Source organism: Ursus arctos, unplaced genomic scaffold, assembly GCF_023065955.2.
Source record: "Ursus arctos isolate Adak ecotype North America unplaced genomic scaffold, UrsArc2.0 scaffold_6, whole genome shotgun sequence".
Taxonomy (NCBI): domain Eukaryota; kingdom Metazoa; phylum Chordata; class Mammalia; order Carnivora; family Ursidae; genus Ursus; species Ursus arctos.
Genome location: NW_026623078.1, coordinates 51,415,359 through 51,428,734, shown reverse-complemented (window position 1 = coordinate 51,428,734; position 13,376 = coordinate 51,415,359). Strand labels below are relative to the sequence as shown.

General features: G+C 36.1%; 1 protein-coding gene across 1 annotated transcript in view; it reads left to right on the top strand.

Moving 5' to 3' along the window:
- The window catches only part of RGS22 (regulator of G protein signaling 22), a 116,595-nt gene that overhangs the window by 85,621 nt on the left and 17,598 nt on the right, over positions 1–13,376 (top strand). Inside the window, exons 17-21 of the mRNA XM_057307799.1 lie at positions 3,894–4,088; positions 6,012–6,104; positions 8,117–8,289; positions 9,219–9,381; positions 12,557–12,715. Of these exons, the coding sequence (XP_057163782.1) occupies positions 3,894–4,088; positions 6,012–6,104; positions 8,117–8,289; positions 9,219–9,381; positions 12,557–12,715 (783 nt within the window). The remainder of the gene's footprint in view (positions 1–3,893; positions 4,089–6,011; positions 6,105–8,116; positions 8,290–9,218; positions 9,382–12,556; positions 12,716–13,376) is intronic.

Sequence of the window (13,376 nt, the reverse complement as noted above, 5' to 3'; positions counted from 1 at the left end):
TCTGCTGCTATTCAAAACTCATCTTTTAATACTTTAAAAATTTTAAGTAGCTCCATCTACTGATTTCCCCTATCCTAAGTCCCATTAATGCTGCCGAAAGACCTTTTAAGTTCTCTTTATCCTTCTAGAAAGTTTCAATGAGCGACTCATGAAATTTCTCTGTACCTTTTTTTTATCATATGAAGCTTTTTTTGATATCCATACAAATAACCCTTATAACATTTGTGCTATAGTGTTTTTTAACTCACCCAATTCCAATGTCTTTTACCTCCATTTTTCCTAAGTTAACTATGGGGGTAGCCATATGTTGGAATCCATCATAATTTAGAACTACTTCGGCTTTAAATTTTTGAACTCTGAAATTCCCCTTTCAGACCATCGTTTCACTTTAGGACACTAGTCTTCCATTCATCCATTTAGCAAATATTTATTGAGTGAGTGCCTCATTACGTGCTGAACTTTGTAGTACTCCCTTTTAAAAGTGCTTTACATGTCTTTCTCTCTTATCTTCACTCTATTTCTTTTTTCTCAGTAAACTCTACACTCAACATGGGGCTTAAACTCATGACCCTGGAGGCAAAACATAAGAGGCTATTAACTATATAGCGAACAAACTGAGCCATGCTGGAGGAGAGGTGGGTGGGGGATGGGCTAAATGGTTGATGGGGATTAAGGAGGGCACTTGTGATGAGCACTGGGTATTATATGTAGATGATGAACCACTAAATTCTACTCCTGAATTCAGTATTATATGTTAACTAACTAGAATTTAAATAAAAACTTGAAACAAAAAAGAGTCATGCGCTCTACTGACTGAGCCAGCCAGGTGCCCCATTCACTCTCATTCTTTAAAATTCCTCTCTGTGTATTGTTATTACTACCCTGATTCTAACCTCATTTGCTTTCCTTCCTATAGTAAGGCTTACCATAGATCATTTCAACTGCACCTTAAACTTCCCCTTCAATCTCTTCTTTCTTAGGCTCTCTTACTATTTCCTCTGACTTTATTCATTGTTATTATGCTTTACAATCAGTATTTATTCATCTTTACCTATATATTTATGCATCTATTATTCTCTATTCCATTCTGCTCTTACCTTTGTTTATTTGACGTACATAGTGCAGATCTGCTGGTGATGAATTGTCTGCTGCTGTTTATTGACTTATAACATCTTTGTTTACTTTTCATTTTATAAGGATATTTTTGCTGGGTACAGAATTACAGGTTAGCAGCTATTTTCTCTCGGCACTGTAGAGATGCAAGGCTAGAGTCTATACTGGTCCACCCCTGAGGTTAGGGTGTTTTGAGCCCTAGGGTCTTTACAGGGGCTTCCCCAATGACAGGTCCTGAACTATAATCCTTGTCCTCTCAGTATTGAGAAACTTCCAAAAATCCCAATTATAGGTAGTTATAAGGGCTTTGGCTGTTACTGTGTGTGACAGGAGAAGTTACTGAAGAGTTGAGCAGAAGAGTGATGGCAAAAGGCCTTCTCTGTTTGCTGTGAAAAGAAAAGATGGTAAGAAAGCAAAGAACCTTCGAGGACAGTTAAGAGGCTATTGTTTAAAAGAAAGTGAGAGATGAAGTTGGCATATAATTTCTTATCTGGCTGTTGAAATAACTTCCAAATCTTGACCTACTCGAACTGTTTCTCTTTCCCGATGCCATCGTGATTTATTTCTAAGATTCATATCCAATGACATCACTCCTCAGAGAGAGAGACCTCATTATATATCTTTAGGTAAAAATTCAAATTCTTCACCAAGGGACAAGAGGTCATGTGCACGTTCTAGCTTCTGCCTCCCTTTATAGCGTCCTCTCTAATTCTACCTCTTTTCTTTAGCCAGTGGTATCTATTTGGAGGCTAGAATATCTCCATAGGTCATAAAATGTCCCTAAGCCTTCAGGCCTCGCCCCATATTTTCCTTCTTCTTAAACCATCTTTCTCATCAACTCCCCTTTCTTGCCTGATTGACTCCAACTCATCTTTAAAGATTCAGCTGAAGGATTAAGGTTAAGAGAAGCTTATCTTCTCTTGGAAAAGTTTCTGAATCTTTTCCTTTCCCATTCCAAGACATAAATGAGTCTTTTCTGCAGATTTAGTACAATTCAATAAAAATTTATGGCATCTTCTCTCTGCCAAGAACAGTTTTAGGAGTTGGAGAATGACAAAAGAATAAGCTGCAGTATTTGTCCTCAAGGACTTTGTTCTAGAAGAGAAGATACATAATACCTAACTGCATTATTGTGTGGTAGGGATAGCAGTAGAAAATGATCTTGGAAGGAAGGTGTGAGTGAAGGCCTCCTGGAAGAGGAAAAATCCGTGTTGGTTTTTAAAGAATAAATCAGAGTTTATCAAGCAGACAAGGTGCATGGAGTAGGTGAGTATCTAAGATTGAAGAACAATACATGCAATGGTATGGAATGATGAAACAACAAGGTTTAGGAAAATAGCAGAAGAATTGTTATTTGAGTAAAATTTAGAAGGTGGTTAATGGGATGTGAGTTTAAAAAGAATGGGCAGGCAATCACTGGTGATCTTATTTGCAATGCGTACTTCTATTGTAGTATTTATCATGCCGTATTGCAATGGCTGATTTTCATCTCTGTGTCACTACCAGTGGGCTCCTTCAGAGTAGGTATTGGGTCTTAATCATTAATCTTTGCATACATAGCACCTATCCAAATGTCTAAGATGTAGTAGATACTCAGTAAATGCTTGTGTTATTACTGTGGACCCTTTAAAAGATTACTTTACATGATACTATTATTTGGTATTTGGTACAAATCTCTCTCTCTCTCTCTTGCCTGGGTTGAATCTGGATATTATCAGGTCCAAAACTAAGTAAAATAATAAGATTAAATGCAATTAATTAGAGATTGTGAGTAAAACTACATTTAAATCTGATACACAGGGCATGACATATTCAGTATGTAATATTTTAAAAATAAAATGTTATTAAATTACTTCTCAGATGCAGTTAGCTATTATTTGGAGAGAAGACAAATGAGTAGAATGGAATAGACATCTATGCAACTTTTTCTAGGAAGGTAGAAATTCCATGTGATCTTTCCATTCACTCCTACTTCCTTCTCATATCTCTTCCACAGCATTGGACATCAGTTGGAGATATTTTTATAGCAGAAAGGGATAATTAGTGGGGGCGCCTGGGTGGCACAGCGGTTAAGCGTCTGCCTTCGGCTCAGGGCGTGATCCCGGCGTTCTGGGATCGAGCCCCACATCAGGCTCCTCCACTGGGAGCCTGCTTCTTCCTCTCCCACTCCCCCTGCTTGTGTTCCCTTTCTCGCTGGCTGTCTCTATCTCTGTCGAATAAATAAATAAAATCTTTAAAAAAAAAAAAAAAAAAAGAAAGAAAGGGATAATTAGTAACAGTCCCAGGAACTCTGCAACTCGGTTGGCTAGAGCAGGTAGTCTGTTGGGTCTCTATACTAGAAGACCTATAGCCAGTTTTTCAGCCCTAGTGTATTCTTGCCTCTCGTTTCTAAATGGGCATTTCAAGCCATTTTGGAGGTAGCACTGATGTGTTAGAAATATCATGAACATAAGGGGAAAAGGAGACCTATACCTGGAATCAATTATAATAATGCATAGAAGTAATCTGATAAGAAAATTGGAATATCCAAATGATATACTCTTGTGTAAGATCCACTGGCAAACTGACTACCGCTAAAGAAATAGGAAAAGGAAAGAGAAGCCTTTTGAATACACACACTGCATTGACTTCAGTAGTTTTATGCATCTTTTCAAGAAAAAAACTTCACTTTTTTTTGTTTCCTCTCTCTTACGTTTTTAAAATGCCTTTACTGAGGAACCCACTCACCATTATGGTTTCTCCCAACATCCTCTCCTTTCTTTCTCCCCCTTCTCCCTTAGTATCTTTTTGCCACATACATCGCTCCTTCGGCTACTCTTGACATTGGACTCCAACAGGAAAAGAAAAGAGAGATTTATATGAAAATACAGCCGCCATTTGAAGACCTTTTTGACACAGCAGAAGAATATATCCTTCTCCTCCTTCTAGAGCCCTGGACAAAGATGGTAAAATTAGACCAAGTTGCTTTTGGAAAGGTATTGTGGCACTAGGAAATGGTGTGGGACCATTCAGGTTGACTACAAAACTGACGATAAGCAGCATTATTAACTCACAAGAGAAAAACTGGAAAAGGTCTCATATGGGTCAGGGACTCAGAGTTAAGATTTGGCAGGCTCAAAATTGGAGCAACGAAAGTATTTATTCACTTCATTTGTTGCCAGTTTCTCTATTGTCTCCTAACAAAAGACTAAAATCATTGTCATTTTTAGTTCTCTGTACAAATATGTCAGCAGAGGGAAATCTGAGTTTTGGTTTCCTGTGAACCAACCAAATATGCCATGATAATGTACTGGCTTTGTCCCTTCTTGCGATTTCTCAGCAGTGGCCTTAATTTTGATTAATGGAAAGAGCCCATTTAATTTTATACTGGATGAGTTATGTTAAATATTACACCCATGGAAAATAGAAATGTCTCGTATGTCTCGTGGGAAACACACTCTGTAACTTCAGTGTTGCTATTTCAAGGTACCCCAGACGTTCATCAGGTCAGACTGTTTGATTAGATAAAAGTTTCAGCACATCTTTTTTAATTCCAAAAGAGGTCATTTTTAAGTCTCAGTGTTTGAATATTTTCAGTGTGTTTGTTGATGGGTGGAGGAAATTTCTTTCAATATTTATTTCGAATTACAGATCAAACCATTCACGGGCATTTTTTCTGTGAAGTTAATGCATGTACCCTGTACATCAGGTCACTTCCAGTGGAACTCTGCTGTCTTCGTATTGCTGTTCTTTGTTCCCATCTCCTCAACAACTTCTTAGAAAGAATAGGTTAGGTAATTGAAGATAAAATTAATACCAAAACACCTTGGATAGAATTACCTTATCAGATTGTGATTGAACAACTCTTACGGCTTACTAAATTCAGTTATCAAAATTAAATTTTCCTTCCTGATTTCTCTTTGCCCTCAAAAATTAACATTATATCTTTTCTAACACAAAAATACATCTATTACACTAGAAAAATTAGGCTATCGTACGAAATTTAAAAAAAATTCTCTCCAGCCATTATTTTAAATACAATGTATGGCATAGAGGAAAATGAACCTGAGATAGGGTCCTAAGATGTTAAAAAAAAAAAAAAGATTTGGAATTATATCCAACTTCCCTAAACCAAAAAGTTTTGGCATTGGTAATGATTCTTACAAAATGTGCGGGGAAAATGATACACTCTTTTTAATAAGAAACTAGAAATTTCCTTAAATTCAGCCCAGAGGACTTCTCTAAAAGTCCAGTTGACTGGATTATGTAGACTCTTTCCCAAAAAGGATAATCAAGGAGACTACCAAAGCTAGTCATTAAATGTAGAAAGTTCTTAGTCAGCCAAACTGATCTTTTTCCTGGAATAGAGAAATGGAGAATGAGCCTGTTCTCCTGACTATCTAAACAGTGCAATGCCTGCCCTGCGTGCTGATACCTACAATGAGGTTAATCTGATGAACGACTCTCTCCTCTCTTGCTGCAGCAACGAAACCTTAGCTCAAGACTATTAGCAATGGAGTGCGGTCATTTCTTGTTTTACTGTGGATTATTTGGTCCCTAAAGCTAGCAGTGCCTGCCTTCGTGACTATTATCCTGTTATAATGAATAGAAAATGGCAATGTGACCCAACATGTGTGCAATGTTTCTTAGTTCACACGGGGCGTCCGGAACGAAGGAATGATCTCTGCTGTCACTATATTATTACACAGAAATATTGTATCGCATGCATGCGAGGTCTGAATTTGCTGTAGTTAATATTTTTATGTTGGTCTTGCTGCTTTTGCCTCCAAACTAATTTACTTTATTGGCAAGTGTATTCATTTTTTAGCCCACTGTTATTGGCAAATTGTGCATTCTTTCCCCACTTTTTCATAATGTACATTCTATTGATGTTACAAGCATTATTATTATTTTATTAGGTGGAGCTGGTGGAAGAAACTCGACAGCTAGATTCCACATACTTCAGAAAGCTACAGGCTTTGCATAAAGAGACATTTTCCAAGAAAACTGAGGTAAGACAGCTCTCGACTTAGAAAAACAAACTTTTTATCCTGGAGAGGATTACCACTGTATATATTGGCATGGGGCGAGGGGGAGCATATATTGAGGAGATCATGTACTGATAAAGTAGGGGATAGGCAGTTTCATTTTTCTGCTACTTCTTTGCCTCGCATGCTGCCTTTGACAGGTATCGCTTGATATTGACACATTTAACAATAAAGCCAGAACAAAGCAGCTGAGGTAGCATAGAGAGCTAAGCTACTTGCTTGCCTTAGTTAAGAGCCTTCAATTTATATTATTCATGTGGACATTTCTGTTTATTTTCTGTATGGCAGCAGCTGTATTCGTTGTCAATCCAAAAAAAAAAGAGTTAAACTGTATTTTCCAAACAGAAAAAGAACTGTCGTGTGACAGCAATAAGCAAAACAATAAAGGAAAACAATTGGAAAAGATTTGGGGAAGTCAGTAAAAAGATCACAGGATTGACTAGGATAGTAAAGTGTTATTTTGATTTATAAATTTGCAGCTTTTGGATTAGTTGCATAAACCATGATAGATCCTGAAAGCCATAAAATGAAATGTGTATATCTACGTAAAAGTGACAGTTCATATTCATATTTATCAACATGGAAAATGCCCAGGACATATTATTATATAAAAATGTAGGGAACAAAACCCACTGGTATCATATGATCCTATTTATGTAAAATTATATATGTATTTCTGCATGTCTACATACATGCAAAGAGAGGTGTCTGGAAAGATGTTCACCAAAATGTGGAAGACAGTTAGCTCTGAGTGGTAAGGTTTCACATGATGTTTTTTTTTTTTTTCAGGTGATAGTTTTACTTTCTCCTTTGTGCCTATCTCAGGTTTTTACTCTTTTACAATAAATTTTACACAAACAGTAAAGTTGTTTTTTAAACGTAACCTTCATGAGGGGCACCTGGGTGGCTCAGATGGTTAAATGTAATCGTCCCAATAGTTGTCTTTTTAATGCAGAAATTCTTTATTTAAGAAACTTCTAATATCTTGGAAAGGCTACATAAAAATCCAAAAAAGTAGCACATTTTGTTGTATTTTAAACTTAATGAATTAAAACGTTCATAAAATTGTATTTTAAGTTTGTGTTTTAAACCTTATGAACTAAAATGTAGCATTTTAGTTGTATTTTAAGTTGTGTTTTAAAATTTATGAACTAAAATGTGCAATCCTCCCCATAGTCCTTCTCCACATTGGAAATTGGCTTTTTAAATATTGGTAGTTTCTCTCATGGTCTGATGCTTTTCAAACACAAATAGAGCGATTAATTAATTACATAAGGAATTCCACAAGGAGAGGAAAGGTTTTTCAAAGAATAAGCTCTAGCTCTTTGCCCTTATACAGAGCTTATGAACTGCAAAACGTCAGGTCTTATAAATGCCCCTAAATTAACTTTTATATGAAGAAGTTTATGTGTAAAGAATGTACTATTCGAAAAGTATTTTGCCTTACTCTGTAACTTTGAAAATTGTTATAAGTAAAAGAACAGTTAATGTTCATAATACATTGTTAATAAAAAGAACCAAGTTACAAAACCATACACAGTTGTGCAGTCCTATCTTGCCTTTTAATAAACTACATGTGTGTATGAAAAAAAGACTAGAAGGTTTGGATTTAAAAATGTTAGCGGTGGTTATCTCTAAATGGGGTAGTAAGTAGTATGTATGCTTTTTGTTTTCTTATTACAAAAGATATATTGTTCTTGTACGGACAAAAATAAGAAAATTAATATTTTATAAGCAAATATATAGTAAATGTTTACTAAATGTTCCTAAAAAGAAGAGAACGGAACAGCAAGGAACAAAATAGAACTTAGGAGTGAGAACCAGATTCTAGAATCTAGATTCTTCACTACTTCTGCCATTGCATTGTTAGATGGTGTTGGCCTAATTGTTCATTTTTATTTCAGTTTCCCTTTTTAAATTTGGAAAATAATTTGCTGTATTTAAGAGATTTTTTATGAAAAGTATTGTTTCACTAGGACACTACTGGTGAAATTGGAACTGGCATTTCACAGCTTCCTGAGGTCTCTAAAAAAACAGAATACTGGAATAATGTCCCTGAAGAATATAAGCACTTTAATTTTAATGACCTGCTTAACAACAAACTGGAGTTTGAACATTTCCGTCAGTTTCTTGAGGCTCATTCTTCAAGGTAAGGAACATAACCATTTTACAATATATTTCTCTCTTAAAACATCATTTTTCGGAGCTACTTACTTTTTTAATCTGCTTACTTTGACCCAACATATTATAAGAGTGATTTGGTGCTAGATTTCACCCATGACAGTAAAAAGTAATGAGCATATCTATCTGAAATCTGTATGGGTAACTTTTTGTTGGGGAGTGCATTTTGATAATAGCAACTTCCCAAATGTTATTTTAAGTAGTCAAATAAGTTTTGTTAGTAGTTTTAGCATTGGCTAAATAAAAACACTAGTATGTTTTATTCTTTTGCTTTTCTACTGTTTCTTTCTTTTGCATTTTTCTAGACAGGTGTTTTAATTAGTATTTCTGAAAAGCATCTCCTTTATATTTTTCTAAGCTATTGAAATTATTACTGTAATACTTTGTAATTTTTATTAGCTAATACATAAATGAAACATTGTCACTTTGCACAGAATCTTGGAACCTTATGACATATTTATCTAATATAAACTGAAATATTGATCATATATTTTTCCAACAATTTTCTTCCAAGTTAACAGAAAAGGTTTAGACCTGGGAGCCAAATTTCACATATACAGTTTCCCTTCTTATTGGTGAGAAGTGTTGTAAATTTAGCATGTTGCCAAACATACATGCAGTGGGTGGAAATTTTCCCAGATTTGACATCAACAATATGAGTCCATCATTAATGGAAGAGCCCTGAGACCCTATCAATAACAGTGGTAGATTATTTTCTGATCCCAGTACTCCTGTGTTCATACATATATTTAGCCAGGATGAGACATTATTGAACTCATTAGTTTCATGATCTAATCAGTTCTGCTAACTAGTCAAGACAATGACTTGTTTGATGTTTAGTAGAATTCAGAGAAAAAAAATAAAAAGGGCTGTACTTTGTTTTTGTTTTCCTTTTAGTATGGACCTTATGTGCTGGACAGACATTGAACAGTTCCGAAGAATAGTTTACGGAGACCGAAAGCAAAGGGAAGCAAAATCTATATATATTAAAAACAAATACCTTAATAAAAAATATTTCTTTGGCCCCCAAAGTCCAGCTTCTCTATATCAGCAGGACCAGGTATCAATATGTAAACATATTTTCTTTGTTGAAGTATGAAAATCAGTAATTTTTAAAATTCAATCCAATTATTTAACATATACTATATTATTAGTTTCAGAGGTTGAGTTCAGTGATTCATCAGTCTTATATAATATCCAGTGCTCATTACATCACATGCCCTCCTTAATGTCCATCACCCAGTTACCCCATCCCCCTACCACCCTCCCCTCCAGCAACCCTCAGTTTGTTTCCTATGATTAAGTGTCTCTTATGGTTTGTCTCCTTCTCTGGTTTCGTCTTGTTTTATTTTTCCTTCCCTTCCCCTATGATCCTCTGTTTTGTTTTTTTAGATTCCACATATAAGTGAGATCATATGATAATTGTCTTTCTCTGATTGACTTATTTCACTTAACATAATACTCTCTAGTTCCATCCACATCATTGCAAATGGCAAGATTTCATTTTTTGATGGCTGAGTGGTATTCCATTGTATTTCTTTACCACATCTTCTTTATCCATTCACCTGTCCATGGACATGTAGGCTCTTTCCATACTTTGGCTCTGTGGACATTGCTGCTATAAACAGTGGGGTGCAGGTGCCCCTTTGGATCACTATATTTATATCCTTTGGGGTAAATACCTATAGTGCAATTGCTGGATCGCAGGATAGCTCTATTTTCCACTTTTTGAGAAATCTCCATACTGTCTTCCAGAGTGGCTGCACCAGCTTGCATTCCCACCAACAGTGTAAGAGGGTTCCCCTTTCTCCACATCCTTGCCAACATCTGTTGTTTCCTCATATGTTAATTTTAGCCATTCTGACTGGTGTGAGGTCATTGTGGTTGAAAACTAGTAATTTATTTCTTTTTGCCAACAACCTGAAAATCATCTTTTTTGTCTTTTGCTTTTAATTTATACGTTAGACACTTTGGATATCTTTCTTTTTAAGTTATTTTCAAGTATCTACAAATTAAATGCCTTTAAAATGCACTCAAGTATACTAAAAACTGCTATTTTAAAAAGTAATTTGTAGAATAAAAATAGCTTTTATTCATCCAGTCATCCATTCATTCAGCAAATATGAGTGCCTGTGATATATGATGTCATTATTTACTATAGTATTACTGTCGTTATTACTATATGTCATTATTATACTATGTGGTGTCATCATTTATGGCAAAAAGATCAGACTGGAATTCAGCAGTGTGACTGAGTGTTCGTGTACCACTTTTATCACAGGAAATACGGCTCAATTTTTATGCTTTTGAAATATAAAGAATTAAGTGTTATAATTAATTTGAAGTTTTCTAGTACCACATTACCACCTGGAGATCAAATGTATAGTGTTTGATATCTTTATTTTGGTAGTTTAAAAAGATGCATATCCTAATGGTGTACATTTATAAAATACTAATTTCAGATTAGTATAATTCAGTAAATTAAAGAACAACTCAGAAGTGTTTGTAAGTAGGGCAGACCAAATTAAAAAGCTAGATCTTCCAGGGATTAAATCAGCACAAGTTTTTGGGAATAAGAGGGAGAAGAAATTCTGAAATTAAGCAGCCTTGACAAAATGCCTTGCCATTAGTTCCCTGAGATACAAATCTGGGCTGTATTAGCAAACGTGTTGGGTATCTCAATAATGCACAAGTATGAAATAAACACATGGAAGGCATTTGTTTTCTCTTGGTCTTGTGCTACATTGGATGAGGTTTCGTGGTATCTCATGCTACTGTGTGAACCCTCCATACTAGAACATGCCGAGAATTTCAAATTCAGTGGAAAAAGTTATCCATTGCGATCATAGCAAATGATTGTGTTTACTCTAGAAGAGTTTCCCCAGCGACCTTTCTTCCTCATCTTTGGCTTTACTTTTATCTTTTGTTCACTTATTTTATACATAAGGACATCCACATCACATTACATTCCATATAGATCTTGCTAGTTCTAATTTCGGTTGGGTGGCTAAGTTTGCTCTTTTTTTTTTTTTTTTTTTAAAGATTTTATTTATTTATTTGACAGAGAGACAGCCAGTGAGAGAGGGAACACAGCAGGGGAAGTGTGAGAGGAAGAAGCAGCCTCCTAGTGGAGGAGCCTGATGTGGGGCTCGATCCCATAATGCCGGGATCACGCCCTGAGCCAATGGCAGATGCGTAAGGACTGCGCCACCCAGGCGCCCCTAAGTTTGCTCTTTGAGTAGCAAAGCAGTCTTTTCTCTTTTTCTTTTTTCTTCCCTTTTTATATTAAAAAATCAGTATTATTAAAGGATGGCTAAGAGAGTTTCTCTTCTGTTTTTATGCAAAACAATTATTTTATTCATAGGATTTGATTGATTTTATTAATCAAAGGGGAACTAAGAAGGAGGCGATTTTTCCAGTGAGGGGTCCAGAAGTTTTGAATGGTGTATACACAGAAACAGGTAGAAAACAGAATGATTTATAGCAGGAAATAACCATTCATAGCTTGTTGAAGCTGATACTTACACAGAAGGAAGATCTGGGCCACAAAGAAATTGTGTTTTGTAAAAGGTGTCACCTGTGCAGGTCAGAGACTGTTCTCTGTACAACCTGGTCTCTCTCTACTCCTGCTGCTTCTGTTTTCTTCTTCGAAGTTGTTGGGGGAAGCCCTGCATTGCTGGCACCACCCTCATCCCGCCAAGTCCAACCCAACATTTGTTTGTGCCCATTTAAAATTTCTGAGTGAAGTTTGTCTCCTAATTCATGCCCCATTTTCCTCATACACAAAAGAAAATGCATTCTCCTACTAGTCAATTTGCCCAGAATCACAGATTCATAGAATATTAGACCTGGAAGAGCACTTAGAGAACTCATAGACTAATAATTACCCTCACTTTACAGTTGAAGATGCTGAGGCCATGGAGAAAAAAATGGCGTTGCTTGTGGTCACACAGAATGAAAATCCCACTCCTGTGTTCTCTGAAATATATCACAAGTGAAATCAGACATCTAAAACAAGCATCACATAAACTGCAATTGTCTGTCTGATGTTAGGGGAGTTATGGGTCTTTACTATCCACAATATAGCCGGGAGATATCCTTCAGAAAATGACGGTTGTGCTACCTAGCGCAGGCTCGGCAAATGGTTTGGGGGTGAATGGGTACAGTAATAACTCATAGCGTTTCTTCACTAAAACAGAAGTTCGCAGTTTTCTGTTTCCTTTGTATTTTCTTAGATAATGACTTTAAGTGGAGGCTGGGGAACGATGCTCCATGAGCAGCTTGATGCATGTGTTCTACTTGAAGTCCAGAAGCATGTCCTCAATAAGCTAGAAAACGTGTGGTTGCCGTTGTTTCTAGCAAGTGAGCAGTTTGCAGCACGTCAAAAGATAAAGGTACATCAGTTAGTGTAATCGGTGGGTAGCAATCCACAGTAACTCTTAGAACATCAAATGTGTCTACCTGTTGACCCAGCCGATGTCCTTCTATGGCACAGTGGTCAAGAGCATGGAGTCTGTCTTCCCAATGTTTCGCCTCAACCCTGCCATGTGTTAACTGTACAACTTCAAGGGTTTTTGGTGGTTGTTGTTTTTAAAGTTTGTTTGTTTGTTTGTTTTAACTGTAAGTAATCTCTACACCCCCGAACTCATGACCCCAAGATCAAGCATCTCACGCTCTTCTTGACTGAGCCAGCCAGGCGCCCCTACAACGTTAAGTTTTATAACCTTAGTTTCCTCATTTGAAAAATAACTGGGGTTAATAAGAGTAATTGCTCCATAAGATAGTTGTGAAGATGAAATGAAAGAATGTATGTGTAGTTTCTTAGTGTGGTACCTGGCACGCAGCAAACACTCAAATATTACTTATTAATCTTGTAATTTTTTATATCATTATTAAGTCCTCACATAAATGGGCAAGGATGTACATGGGGGAATAGTTAAATTCTTTATGATAATTCTGTACTATGAAGATTTCCATATAAAATGGGGTTATAAAATGAGATTAAAATATAAAAATGAGATTTCCACATGTACTGATACGAAAGATATTATTTCT